The 14,633-nt window shown below is 38.9% G+C and overlaps 1 protein-coding gene across 1 annotated transcript in view; it reads right to left on the reverse strand.

The window, feature by feature from the left end:
* Positions 1-1,434: 1,434 nt before the first annotated feature.
* The window catches only part of LOC143026998 (corrinoid adenosyltransferase MMAB-like), a 38,911-nt gene continuing 25,712 nt past the window's right edge, over positions 1,435-14,633 (reverse strand). Inside the window, exons 4-6 of the mRNA XM_076187816.1 lie at positions 11,999-12,126; positions 8,980-9,104; positions 1,435-3,734 (exon numbers count right to left, since the gene is read on the reverse strand). Of these exons, the coding sequence (XP_076043931.1) occupies positions 3,593-3,734; positions 8,980-9,104; positions 11,999-12,126 (395 nt within the window). The 3' untranslated portion in view covers positions 1,435-3,592. The remainder of the gene's footprint in view (positions 3,735-8,979; positions 9,105-11,998; positions 12,127-14,633) is intronic.

A 14,633-nucleotide genomic window follows, 5' to 3' on the forward strand; every position in this document is an offset into this window, starting at 1 on the left:
CTGGCTCACCTCCCACTTTTCTCCATTTTCTTTAACCATCTCCAATCCCTAACCCACTACCCTTGCGTTTACCTCTCACACTACCCCATCCATGTATAAGTTGAACAGCCAGGGGGACAAAACGCTTTTCCCTTGTACATTAGAACTATAGAGGCACTCCTCCAGTCCTCTAGCACTCTACCCTCTCTTAAACAAACATTAAATAACCTCACCAACCAGTCCACCATCACTGTACCTCCTTTTTTCAGACATTCTGCATGACAACCCAAGTGTCTTACCTGCTCTCATCATCTTAACAACTGCCTTCACTTCATCTTTCCTTATTTCTCCTCCATTTTCCTCACTCATCACAGTCATTTTCTTATTGCTTCCCTCTGCAACTACCTTTCCCTCCTTATCCTTCTTCACATTGAGCAACTCCCTAAACTACTCTGCCCATCTTCCTCTTACTGCCTTCTCTTCCATTATCATCTCTCCATCTGCACCTTTTACCTTTTCTTCTCTACTTGAGTTGCCTCCTCTTACTCTCTTAATTTCTTTCCAAATTATTTTTTATTACAATCAAAATGTTGTCATACTCTTACCCCATTTCACATCTGCTCTCCTCTTTGCCTCCTTTATCTTATGCTTTACTTCTCTTTTCTTTATACCTCTCATATGATTCTCTCATCCTATTTTGTAACCAATCTGTGAAAGCTTGCTTCTTTTCTTCTACAACCTTCTTTGCTTCCTCATCCCACCACTCACTACCCTTCCTTCTATTTCCTCCCATCCTCCTTGTTCTACACACCATCTTTGCACACCTTGTGACTCCCTCCTTAAAACATCCCCATTCCAAACTATGAAAAAGCTTTGGGGGTAACAACTGATAAAAACTTAAAACTATCTAAACAATGCAATGATGCAGTAAAGAAAGCAAATAAGATATTAGGGTTTATGTCATATAGCATTGATTATAAAACTAAAGAAATAATATTGAAATGTACAGCATTGGTAAGACCTATCTTAGAATAAAGTGTCCAGGTGTAGTCTCCTCATTATCAAGCAGACACAGACTCACTGAAATGTGTGCAAAGAAGAGCAACTGAATTAATTCCTAGTATTGTTCACTTACCTTATGAAGACAGATTGAAAGAACTAAATCTATATCCTTTAAGGTATAGGAAATTGTGTGGTAATCTTACCCAGGTTTTTACAATACTTGAAGGGATAGATAATCTCAACTCTGCAGATTTTTTTGTATTAGAAAATAACAGAACAAGGGGTCATACCTACAAAATTAAGAAATCTAGAGCAAGGCTTGAAATAAGGCAACATTTCTTTAGTAACAGAAGAATGAATTACCTGAGAATATGGTCTCATCAAACACATTGTATAGTTTCAAAAACAATTTAGACAAGCAAATGACAAATAATATAGGCATCTTTTTATAGTTTTAATTTTTATTTTCACATTCTATGTCTTGGCACAAAGTGGCTAAGAATTATAACTATTTAGACAAGTAGCCATAATGGCCAGGCATTTTCATATTTACAAATAACTTTTCATTTTTTAGCTAGACATCTCAAAATTGTTCAGACCAAACATATTGCTTGTATAGTCCAGTTGGATCTTGATCTGAAGCATGTTCTTATATGTATATATATTTTGATATTAATGAACCTTTCCCTTATAAGGAGAGTGATCAAGTCAAATCACACGCTCACACCAATACACAATTATAAACCATTCAACAGCCCCTCTACCTCAGCACTTTGGGGATGATGTTGGAGTACTGAGAGGCAAACTACTAGAATGGATGAAAACATTTTTGAAGGAAAGCTACATGAGGACAGTAGTAAAGGATAAGATGTCAAGATGGAGACCAGTAACAAGAGGAGTTCCACAAGGTTCAGTGCTTGCACCAATAATATTTTTTGTCCATGTCAACAATCATGAGAAGATAGGGAAAATGAGGACGATAGGTTATTGCAAAAAGATATAGATACAATCTCTGCATGGAGCCAAGAATGGGAAATAAAGTTCATTACCAAAACATAAAAAGTACTGGAAATGGGCAATAGTGGCACAAGACCATCATTAAATTATTACTTGGGTAGTAAATCCATTACAAAACCAAAAGAGGAGAAAGATTTGGGATTGTTGATAAAAGACAAATTGTCACCTGACAGCCATATCAGCAATATTGTGGGAGACATACAGACTACTTCAGAAGATTAAAGTGGCATTTCACTATACGAAGAGATGATGAAAAAACTCATAGAAACCCTGATCCATCCAAGACTGGAATATATGTCAGTAGTATGGTCCCCACACAGAATGAAGGATATAAACAACATCAAGAGAGTACAAAGGGAAGCAACCAAACTGGTCCCCAGCCTGGCAATAAGAGGAAAGACTAAAAGCATTGGGTCTGCCAACTATGAAAGATTGGAGAGAAAGAGGTGATAAAATTACAGTATTCACCTCTCTAAAAGGGATACACTACATTGACAGAAGATATCTCCTAATTATAGATCGGAGGACTTTAAGAGGTCATGGGAGCAAATTAAGAAAGAACACATGTCTAAAGGATGTGAAGAAATGGTTTCCCATATAGATGCATATATACGTGGAATATCTTAGAAGATGATATAGCCCAAGCTCAAACAATACATGAGTTGAAATATAAATATGATAATTGGAAATCAAGAATATAGATTAAGTTAGAACTGTACATGAATTTGAGGCTCAGTGAGATAAAAAAAATAATCAGAGAATAGGAGATGGGACCCAATGAGCGCTGCCCCTTTCCTGTATACTACAATTAGGTAAGTACATGCATTCAAGTTCACTTCCATCAACATATTAATTCCTCTAAAAGCACTACATTTATACTCATCTCTCTTCTTATATAAGGGAGCTACTCATACTCCTCCAATCAAGAGGGACACTTAAAATACACATTAAACCTCACCAACTATTCCACACCCTTTGTTTGACATTCCATGAGTTACCTAGGTATCCAATTCTGGTATTTCCCTTGGCACTACTTGTACCTCCTCTCTTACAATACTTACAATTCTACCTCCTCTATCATAACCCTAACATAAATGCTCAGTAACTCAGAAATGGGTAGAAGTAGGTATATGCTTTTTGACTTTGGCTACCTCCTTGGTAAGGGGGAAAAAGCCTTTGATTTATAGATAGATAGATAGGTAGATAACTCAGAAATCTGTTTCACACAAACAAGAATAAAATTCTCTGATGTGGTCTATTTCATTATACAAGGTAGATGAGAGGCATATACCAGGGAGCATATAACTCTGACCAAAGCCATCATCTTTGCCCTATGTATTTAGACTGTTACAACATGTAGCAGTCACTGATGGAAAACAAAAATAAGTGCAGAATTCAAACCAGTGACTATGAGGATGAAGGACCCACATGCCACCAAGAGACACTACAGCTACTAGAACTACTAGAACTTTGAAATGGGACCTTATTTCGTAACTTCGTATTTTTTCTATGCTTCAGATACCTCCAGATCTTAAATTCATAAATATCTATACATCTTGTATCTTTGTACATTTCCACTGGAATAAAAGAATATCTAATTTTCTGATGAATAAACCTGCTGATTTTGGGAGACAATAGGCTTCTTCCACTTGGGTTTGGGCCGAATGTATATGGTTTCCTTCATTCCATCTACAACACTTGCATACCTTGCCACTGTGAAGAGATAATCACTAAGCCTGTAAAAGAAAAGGTTTCTTGTCAGAAAAGAGTACACTACAGTGATAAATTCAAAACAGATTGGTAGTATTTTATCTTTTTTTTATAATTACAAAGAATAACTCTTTGCAGACCCTCTTATGCCTTGAATTCTCATAGAATAGGGTTACAGAGAGCAGGATACTAAGTCCTATCCAGCATCCCTCTTTAGCCACATATTACGACCTGCAGGGGAAACATGATGGGAGAATTCTTCCTTCCCCCTACCACAGAGGATGGAGGCAAAAAATGGAAATATATACTCAAAAAAGTGGTAAAAAACAGTACAATTTAGATACATAATTCCTCTAGTAGTACAGATTTTCTTTAACACAAACAAAATGATGTGGTTTTGGTCCATACGGGAACCCCAAACAGTCCCTAAAGCATCAGCTGCATGCTACTGTGCAATTAATATTGCACAATAACATGAAGCCAATGCCCTAGTTTTCTGACCAAAACCCTAGGATTTGGGTCTTTTAATGTATGTGGGTGTGGTACTGATGAGAGTAAAAGGAAACAGATACGCAGTATATTTGTGAGAAGATAGATGTGTTGGCATTAAGTGAAACTAGGTTGAAAGGAAAGGGTGAAACTTATTACCAGTGTCCTATACATACCTCCTAATCTTAACACTGAACAGACTGAACCCCTGATTCAACAATTTCACAGGGCATCCCAGTGCAAAAATCTTGTGATCATGGGGGATTTTAACTACAGAAACACTGACTGGGAAAATTTAATAGAACAGAAAACTCAATTTTATTTAGATGTGGTACAAGATAACTTCCTAAACAAAGGATTACTGATCCTATGAGGGGAAAGGATACTATGGACTTACTCTTAACTAAAAATGAGGGTCTAATAAAAAGTGTACATGTGGGTGATAGTTTAGGCTCTAGTGATCATCAAGAAATAAGATTTAATACCATATGAAAAGAACTATGAAATATGGCAGGATCGGGGGAGGGATTGGGGAGGTTGGTGACGGAGTTTGGGGGTGTGTGTGGGAGAAGGGAGCTGAGGGTGGATGTGGGCAGGGGTGAGGTGATGAGGTGTGCAGGGGGAGAGGGTGGCGGCAGACTGGAGGTGGGCATTGGGGGTGAGAGGCTGGAGGAGGTGGATGGTTTTGGGTGCTTGGGTGTGAATGTGGCAGGAGGGGAAGGAGTGAGGGTGGAGGTGGAATGTTGGTTGCAAGGGGCGAGTGAATGCCTATGTGGATTGAAAAGTGTGATGAGAGGTAGACATTTGGGAGTGGATGCTGGGAGGAGGTTGTATGAGGGAGTGGTTGTGCCGGCAGCACTGTGCGGGGCGGAGGCATGGAACGTGGAAGAGGAAGAGAGAAGGAGTTTGAATGTGTTTGGGGTGGGGTGTCTGAGAGGTGTGGTGAGGGTTGCTGGGCTGGATGGAGTGAGAAATGAGGAGGTGAGGAGGAAAGCAGGGGTGGAGGGGAGCTGGGAGATAGGCTTGGTGAGGGAGTGTTGAGATGGTTTGGACACATGAAAGGAGTGAGTGAGGGAGGATTGGTGGGAGAGGTGTGGAGGGCAGGGGTGGAGGGGGTGAGTGTGGGGGGGCATCCTGGGGTAGGATGGATAGATGGGGTGAGGGGGGCGTTGCAGGAGACAGGAGTGTTTGTTGAGGAAGGACGGGAGAGGACGGAAGGTGGGGGTGAGTGGAGAGGGGTTGTGTGTGGGTGGTGCTGTGGTGCGTGTGGGGGGGGGGATGCGAGGTGAGGAGGTGTGTATGAGAGGAAATTTGGCATGGCCTGAAGGGATTTCCCCCCGCATTTTTCTGCATGAGGGGACAGAGAGGGGGGCCTTGTTGTGGATGTGCTGTGTCTTGCAGCACTGCTTCTGACCCTGGGCAGTGGACAGGAAGCTGGGATGACCCGTCATCCAGGAGGTGCTGGGATGAGGGGGAGGGAGGAGGGTGGAGGGGAGTGGAATATGTAGGGAATGGATTGGGTGGGAGTGGTTTCTATGCCTTTTTCTTTTTGGCTACCCCCCATGTAAGGGGGAAAAAGACTTTGGTATATGTATGTATGTATGAAAAGAACTGAATAGTATGAATAACATTCTAGTACCTAATTTCAGGAGAGCCAAATTTGAAAATTTTAGGAAATATTTAGGAAAACTGGTCACATACGAGGCCAGCCTGGAGGACGATGACAGGGTCAGCTGTCTAGGTGCAAAGTATAGTGAGGTCAGGTATACAGGAAGCCGGGATCAGTTTGTTGAGTGTAGTTGGGAAGGCTTATGGGAGGGTCTTGATTGAGAGGATTAGAAGAGGAATAGAGGGAGTAATTGGTGAGGAACAATGTGGGTTTTGGAAAGGTAGGGGTTGCGTGGACCAGATTATTGTAGTACGACAGATATGTGAGACAGCTTTAGCAAAGGGTAAGGATGTTTTTTGGGCCTTTATGGATTTGGAAAAGGCTTATGACAGCATAGATAGGAAGGCACTGTGGGAGGTATTGCAGATATATGGGATAGGAGGAAAGCTGTTGAGAGCAGTCAAGAGATTTTACGAGAGTAGTATAGCCTGTATTAGAATTAGAAATGGTGAGAGCAAGTGGTCTGAGGTAAAGGTGAGACTTCACCACAGATGTGTCATGTTACCATGGCTGTTCAATGTGTACATGAATGGGATGATGCAGGAGGTAAATGCAAGGGTAACAGGCAGGGGATTGGAGATGGTTAAAGAAAATTGAGAAAAATGGGAGATAAGCCAGTTGCTGTTTGCTGACGACACTGTGCTTGTAACAGGATCTGAGGAGGGAGTAAGGATGTTAGTGACAGAGTTTGGGAAGGTGTGCGAAAGAAGGAAGTGGAAATGAGGGTGAAAGTAAAGTGATGAGATGTACAAGGCAGCAAACTGAAAGTGAGTATTAAGGGAGAGAGGCTGGAAAAAATAGATAGCTTTAGATACTTGGGGGTGCATGTGGTGGGAAAGGAAGAAGTAGAGGTGGAGGTAGAATGTAGAATGAGAGGAGTAAGTAAATGCCTTGAGGGATTAAAAATTGTATAGAGAATCAGACATTTGGGAATATATGCTAAGAGGAGATTGTATGAAGGGGTAATTGTGTCGACAGCACTGTATGGGGTAGAATCATGGAGCATAACAGAGGAAGAGTTTAAATGTATTTACCTAGTTGTATTTCAAAGGATGAGAGCTATGCTCGTAATGATTATATTTTCCCCCACCACCAAATCTAGCTTCACACAAGTACAAAATTCAATGCCAATATCACATACAGAGGCCGCGAAAAGTTTGGGCGCAAAATTATAGGTGCCCCAACTTTCCCCTAAACTCAAAACATGCGAAAAATACAACTTTCCACCCAAACTTTTCGCTATTTTTCAATGCTAGCGTTTGTACCCGTATTTAGCCGAGACAATACACACTATTTGGCAACTCTGTTTAGGCGCACTCGATGTCACATGGAGTCAGTTTCTAAACATCTCTCACGGAGAGTAGTCTTTTTTTTTGCGGTGGTCTCTGTTTTTGTGCCTTGATATCTCCGTAATGGGAAGTGGTAAAGAGCTGGAAAGAGACACAGTTGTTACAATCATAACCCTCTATAAGGAGAATTGTAAGTGTAAAGATATTGCTACTCGTGTGGGAATTGGAGTGTGTCAAGTGCAAAAGTGGACCAAGAAATTTCGAGACGAAGGAAGTGACATCATTCGTACTCCAAAGCATCGCTCTGGTCGGCCAAGGAAGATATCAAATCGTACTTCTACGGTTCTAACTGCCTCCTACGGTTATTAGGAGGCAGTTAGAACCGTAGAAGTATGATTTGATATCTTCCTTGGCCGACCAGAGCGATGCTTTGGAGTACGAATGATGTCACTTCCTTCGTCTCGAAATTTCTTGGTCCACTTTTGCACTTGACGCACTCCAATTCCCACACGAGTAGCAATATCTTTAAACTTATAACCCTCCTTATAGAGGGTTATGATTGTAACAACTGTGTCTCTTTCCAGCTCTTTACCACTTCCCATTACGGAGATATCAAGGCACAAAAACAGAGACCACCGCAAAAAAAAGACTACTCTCCATGAGAGATGTTTAGAAACTGACTCCATGTGACATCGAGTGCGCCTAAACAGAGTTGCCAAATAGTGTGTATTGTCTCGGCTAAATACGGGTACAAACGCTAGCATTGAAAAATAGCGAAAAGTTTGGGTGGAAAGTTGTATTTTTCGCATGTTTTGAGTTTAGGGGAAAGTTGGGGCGCCTATAATTTTGCGCCCAAACTTTTCGCGGCTACTGTATATAAAGTTTTTACTTTATATATGCCAGAGAACTATGGTAGGGGTTACTAGGCTGGATAGAGTGAGAAACAAGAAGTTGAGGAGGAGAGTGGGGGTGGAAGAGGAGTTGGAAGATAGGGTTGATGAAAGAGTAGAGATGGTTTGGACACACAGAAAGCATGAGTGAAGAAAATTTATAAAAAGAAGTGTGGTAGGCAGAAATGGATGGAGTGAACACAAGGGGTCAACCAAGGATGAGATGGATAGATAGGGTAGAGATTTTACTCAAACAAAGACAAATGTCAATATGGGCACTCCAAAACAGTTCCTAAAGCATTAGCTGCATATTACTATGCAATCACTATTGCAGGTCACCATACAGTCTATACTCCAATATGAGATGGAGTAAATCAGCTTAGGCTGTTGGGCTTTGCTGTGAATGTGATGTGTCCTGCTGCATTGCTTCTGATCCAGGCAGTGGGTGAGGGACAAGGATGGATCTCCATCCACAAGGTGTTAAGATAGGAGGGAAATAAATAGGTGATAGATAGGTGTGGGATGGGAGGGGGCCAGTGTATGCCTTAGCTGGATACTTCCCATATAAGGGGGAAGAAGCCTTTTGATATATAGATAGTTGAAAAAAGGATACCAATTTTAGTAAGTTACAAGCCCAAGATTTATTAAATTTTTGTAGTCTGTACACAAGTGAAGTGGCAAATGTTTCCACTCTTCAAGTGCTTCTACCTTAGAATTACTTTGGTCACCTATTATTTCATGTAAAGATTACGCAATTTGTTCCCGGTCATATAGAGTGAATTGCAGTCTAATTTTGAATCACTGGAATTTCCATTTGAGGAGCCTTTGTCACTAAAACCTTTCAGATTTCATAATTTCAGATCAAGGATGCTCAACAAGTAGTTTTTATACATGTATATGATTGTAACTCAATTACTAACATACAATCACAAACCTGTTTACATATGTTAGAACTTGGTTGTCAATCAGCTGTTCTGCTGTCAAAGGTACGATGGCTCTCTCTGTTCTTCGGCACACAGTTCTTGCCACATGAAGGGAAGCACTAATTCTGCCTCCACCCTGTCAACCATATAGTAACATGTATTACCAAATATAAGGTAACAACTAAATCTTGAAAACACATATTTCATTTTTTGCCTACCCTGGTGGCAAACTTACTTCCAAGTTTCCTCACTTGTTATCTGTTGTGGTAATGAACGGGTCATAAAACAACTTCCAATGAGCATTGTTCCTTTCCTGTACACTACTATTAAGTAAATATATAATTATCTTGAAGCAAACTAATAAAATATCAATCTCTATTATTCCAGCATGCTCTTTTTGTAATTTTTGCTAAAGTATAATCAGGTGTTCCATACACTAAAGACATCAATTAACAGTAAAATGCAATACAGAAAAAATATATATAAGAATAACAAAAAATATAATTACAAAAATTATTATATTTACCTAATTGTAGTATTCAGGAAAAGAGCAATGCTTATTATGTCCTGTTTCCTACTCTCCAATTGCATTTACCTAATTGTAGTATACAGGAAAAGAGCAATGCTTGTTGGGTTCTGTCCCTTACTCACCAATTTATCATACTTTCTCCTATAACATACCTTCCCAAACTCCATTACTAACTCCCTTAATCCCACCTTTGACCCTGCCACAAGTGGAGTGCCATCTGTAAACAACAACATATGCACTTCCCACTTTCCTCCATTTTCTTTAACCATCTCCAATTCCCTGCCCATTACCCTCACATTTACCTCCTGCACCACCTCATCCATGTGTGTGTGTATATATATATATATATATATATATATATATATATATATATATATATATATATATATATATATATATATATATATATATATATATATATATATATGTATATATATATATATATATATATATAAGAAATAACTATTTTCACAAGGTCCCTAAACACAAGTTACCCAAAAAGATCATTGGAACAGACATTCATCACAGTGACAAAAAGTGGTTAGCCAACTCTGTAGCAGAAAGACAGTGCAGAGTAACCCTTTACAACCAAGTCTCAGGAACAAAAGGCTCTAAAATTGAGTCCCTCAAGGTACAATACTTTCACTTTTACTGTTCAATCTCTTCATGAGTAATCTCCTAATTAGAGAACCAGAACTAAACCAATGTTCTCTCATATGCAGATGACCTGACAATAATAACCATGTAGAGTAACTACAAAGTAGCAGTAAAAACACCCAAGCCTACTTGAATAAATTAGAACAATGGCTGAACAATAACAGAATGGAAGCTTCATCATAGACATTAACAATGCCATTACTTACACCAACTGTAATTCAAAACACCGTTCTGTAGTAAAACTAAATGGCCAAATCCTTCTATTGGACGGAACCCTAAAATTCTTGGGCTAACATTTCATACTCACATAACTTTCAGCTCACATATGAAAGACCTAATACCAAAAATCAACAACAAAACTAACCTAATTAAAACCATTGCAATCATTGACTTTGGACAACAGAAACTTTATTAACCATTTTCAAACAATTCAGAAGAACCACCCTTGACTATGCCTCCACAGCATAGTTCCCAACAATCAAAAAGACGAACACAAACAACTTTCAAACATTACAGCAATGAGCACTGTGAATAATAACAGGATGCACCAAAAACACCTACCTGACGAACAAAACATGAAAATGACAAGAACAATTTCATGCCATACCCTTACCTCCACACACACACATCACAAAACATTTTACAAACACCATAAAAAGAATGCAACAAAAATAGAAACTAGCAGCATACCACTCAGATATCTATAATAGCCTTTTACCCCATCCATCAATCTCATCCTTGGTCACCCCCTTATGTTCACTCCTTCCACCTTTGCTTTCCACACCTCTTTTACTAGTCTTTCTTCACTCATTCTTTCCATGTGTCCAAACCATCCCAATACTCTTTCATCAACCCTATCTCCCAACTCCCTTTCCACCCCTGTTCTCCTCCTCACCTCATTTCTCACTCTATCCAGCCTAGTAACCCCTATCATACTTCTCAGTCACCTCATCTCAAACACTCAAACTCCTCCTCTCTTCCTGTCTTATGTTCCATATTTGCCCAGTACAGTGCTGTTGGCACAATCACTCCTTCATACAATCTCCTCTTAGCATCCATTCCCAAATGTCTATTTCTCATTACACTTTTTAATCCACCAAGGCATTTACTTGCTTCTCTCAATCTACATTCTACCTCCACCTCCACTCCTCCCTTTCCCACCACATTCACACCCAAGTACCTAAAACTATCCACTTCCTCCAGTCTCTCTCCCTTAATACTCACTTCCAGTTTGCTGCCACTTTCTCCCCTTGTACATCTCATCACCTTACTTTTACCCACATCTATCTTCATCTTCCTTCTTTTGCACATCTTCCCAAACTCTGTCACTGACTTCCTCAATACTGGCCAGATAGTAATAAAAAATGGAATCACATTGAAATTGCTATAATATAAAGAGAACAGCATCGAACTTAATGTAAAGCATGCAACAACACCAACAATTGGGGGAATACATGAAGAACTATTTCTCAATAAAAGTATATAGAGAAACTCAACAATCATGTGACGTCATAACCTGAGAGTTTTTGAATAATGGGTGTGCGATATCAGTAATTTTGTGCACAATATAGACATATGTGTAGCTTTTTATGTATGTACAATAGCAGTAAAACAAGATAGGGGAAAGCACAATAGCAGAGGGTTAAGTGTAGTATGTTTTATGTGTGTGTTCTGCAGCAGATTTAGCTTGCGTGGGTAATATGGTACATTTGAAACAAACAATATACTAAATTAGGCAGTCTTAATGGCATGTTCCCATGTTTTATTTTCCTACAAATACCACTGTAAACCTTTTATTTGTAGTGCACTGTACACACAATGTTTAGAAATTTATATGAACTTACAGGAAGGATGAAGTTTGTCAGTGGAGGAAGACGAACACTGTAGCTGTCAATCCATTCCTCTAGTTCTGTGATGTGTCTTGGATTGAAGCCCAATCGTGATTTTATTCTTTCCTCTCTTTTTTCATCATCTGTCAAATGTAGGTCTCAATTATCATATTCACATGTATTCTTCAAGAGTGAAACAATATCTATCTTTTCAGGTTTACAAAAAATACACCATGTTCATAAAGCCATATGTGCATACAAGTCTCCCTTGCTATACAACTGAGTTATCTTCTGATCACATAGTGAAATATTGTATAATGATGCACTGTAAAGTGTGGGATACTTGGTTCTAACTCTCTAAACAAGAAGACTACAGTACATATAGCAAGGGATACCATATATTGTACTATCATATACTAAGGAAGGTTATGTAATGATATATCATATAGTATGAGAGACCTGTATCTGGCTACCACCACTTACATTTACTAAATTGAGGAAGATCCCCTCCCTACCCCCTTAGCACATAAAAGGTAATTTATCACAGTCAGCTGGTGAGCAACATCACCATGTAATTTCATACAACTACAGGGAACCCCTTCATTACCCAAAGTTTGTTATGGACTGAATTACTGGCACTTCTATCCATATGGACAATCTCACACCACCATTGTAGTTTTTTATATATATTTTATGTACTAGCCTAGTAAGTTGAGAGTGTTTAGTGGTAGAAGTTGTGTAGTGACAACAGAGGTACTGGGATTTAGTCACTGAGAATGTGGTATAGTACAATTGTTGTTCCAAAGGTAGATGACAGAGTTAGTGATTATTAAGGGGTGCTATGTAAATTGGATATTATGGTATATGTAGCAATGTGAGGGAAGCTTAGCACTGGTAAGTGAAAGTTACATTTTCTGTCATAGGGAGGCCCTGTATAAGACAGAAATGTCCTGTTGTTAGGCATATTAAAGTAGTTTCAAAACATTAGTTAGGTTGATGTGAGAGCAACTATAGACATATGTCGAGCCTGGCTATTTACCTAGGAAAGGAGCAGTGCTTAATCTACATTCTTGATTTTCAATTACAGGTATACCCCACCTTATGTTGGTAATTGGTTCTGATACAGTTGTACGGCTCATTCCAAAACACCAGGCAATAGCTATAATCTTTTCACCTCTCACAGCATTTCATCATTTCCGGCTTATCTTCTAATGATATAACCTTATGCTTAGCACTAGCTCTTGGGTATTTCTTCAGCCATGGCCAAAAATATAAATCACAATAAAAATGTTAATGAAAGAATGTTAACAGCATACCACATACATAAAAGTTTACTCATTTAAATTCAAATTGAAGGCAAAAATGTAAGAAACTCAGTAGTATGTTATTATTGATATTCCATTGTTTTAAACTACTTTACTGTATTTATCATAATACAATTTAATATTTATGATGTGTACATTCATTCAATATACATTTTAATGTATTTTATGTGTTTTTATTGTAGAGACAGTCTGAGTTAACCACCATAGTTTGAAATTATATTTTAACATATATCACTTTTGAAAACCAACATACAGTAGCATCCTGAATATCCAGTATCTGAACATCCAGAATTCTTATATAACTGGCAAAATTTAACCAGGAAAAAGAGAGTATGAATGGTTTGAGGTGAGTGTGGGGTTGCATCAGGGTTGTGTGATGTAAACATGATTGTTCAACATGCATATGGATGGAGTGGTATAGGAAGTTAAAACAAATGATAGAAAGAGGTCTGGAATTTGTGGATGAGGGTGAAGAAACAAGGGAGATGAACCAGTTGTTATTTACAGATGACAATTCATTTGTGGGTAATTCCAAGGTGAGACTGAAGCAACTGGTGGATAAGTTTTGTGGAGTGTGAAAAAAAGTTACGAGTGAATATGGGCAAAGGTAAAGTGATGAGACATACAAGGAATGATGTGACACATTAAAATGTGAATGTGAAAGATGAAATGCTTGAAGGAAATGAAGAGCTTTACATAGTTGGAGTGGCATGAGGTAGTGAACAGAGATGTGGACTTAAATTACTTAGTAAAGGAATCAAGTACATATTGGTTGAATGAAAAGTGTGTTAAGAAACAGATATGTGGGAATGAATACAAAGAAAAGGTTTTACGAAGAGAGTGATCTTATCCATGGCACTGTATGGAGCAGACATGATACATATATGAGGTAGGCAGGAAAAGTCTGAGTGTCTTTTATATGATGTGTTTGAGATGTACGAAAGGTGTTACTAGAATGGATAGCGATAAATGTAAAGGTAAGGCAGAGAACAGGAGTGGAAAAGAGCACTGTAGGATAAGGTAGATCAAAGAAAGCTGAGGTGGTTTGGACATGAGAACATAAGAATGAGGGGGGACTGCAAGAGACCATAAGGCCCACACAAGGCAGTTCCATGTCCATTACCACCTATCATCCCAATCCATAAAGTTATCTAACCTTTGTTGGCATGAACACAAACAAAAAATGCATAAACTCAAACAATTCCTTAAACAACACAGCATACACATTGCCATCATACAACAAAACTAGAACATCCCCCCATAAAAAAAATCATAATTTCACTACCATCATACATGACTGGACTGATGGGGGGGTAGCCAAAAAG

This window comes from Oratosquilla oratoria, chromosome 7 (assembly GCF_046742065.1).
Source record: "Oratosquilla oratoria isolate Oo_2021 chromosome 7, ASM4674206v1, whole genome shotgun sequence".
Lineage (NCBI taxonomy): Eukaryota > Metazoa > Arthropoda > Malacostraca > Stomatopoda > Squillidae > Oratosquilla > Oratosquilla oratoria.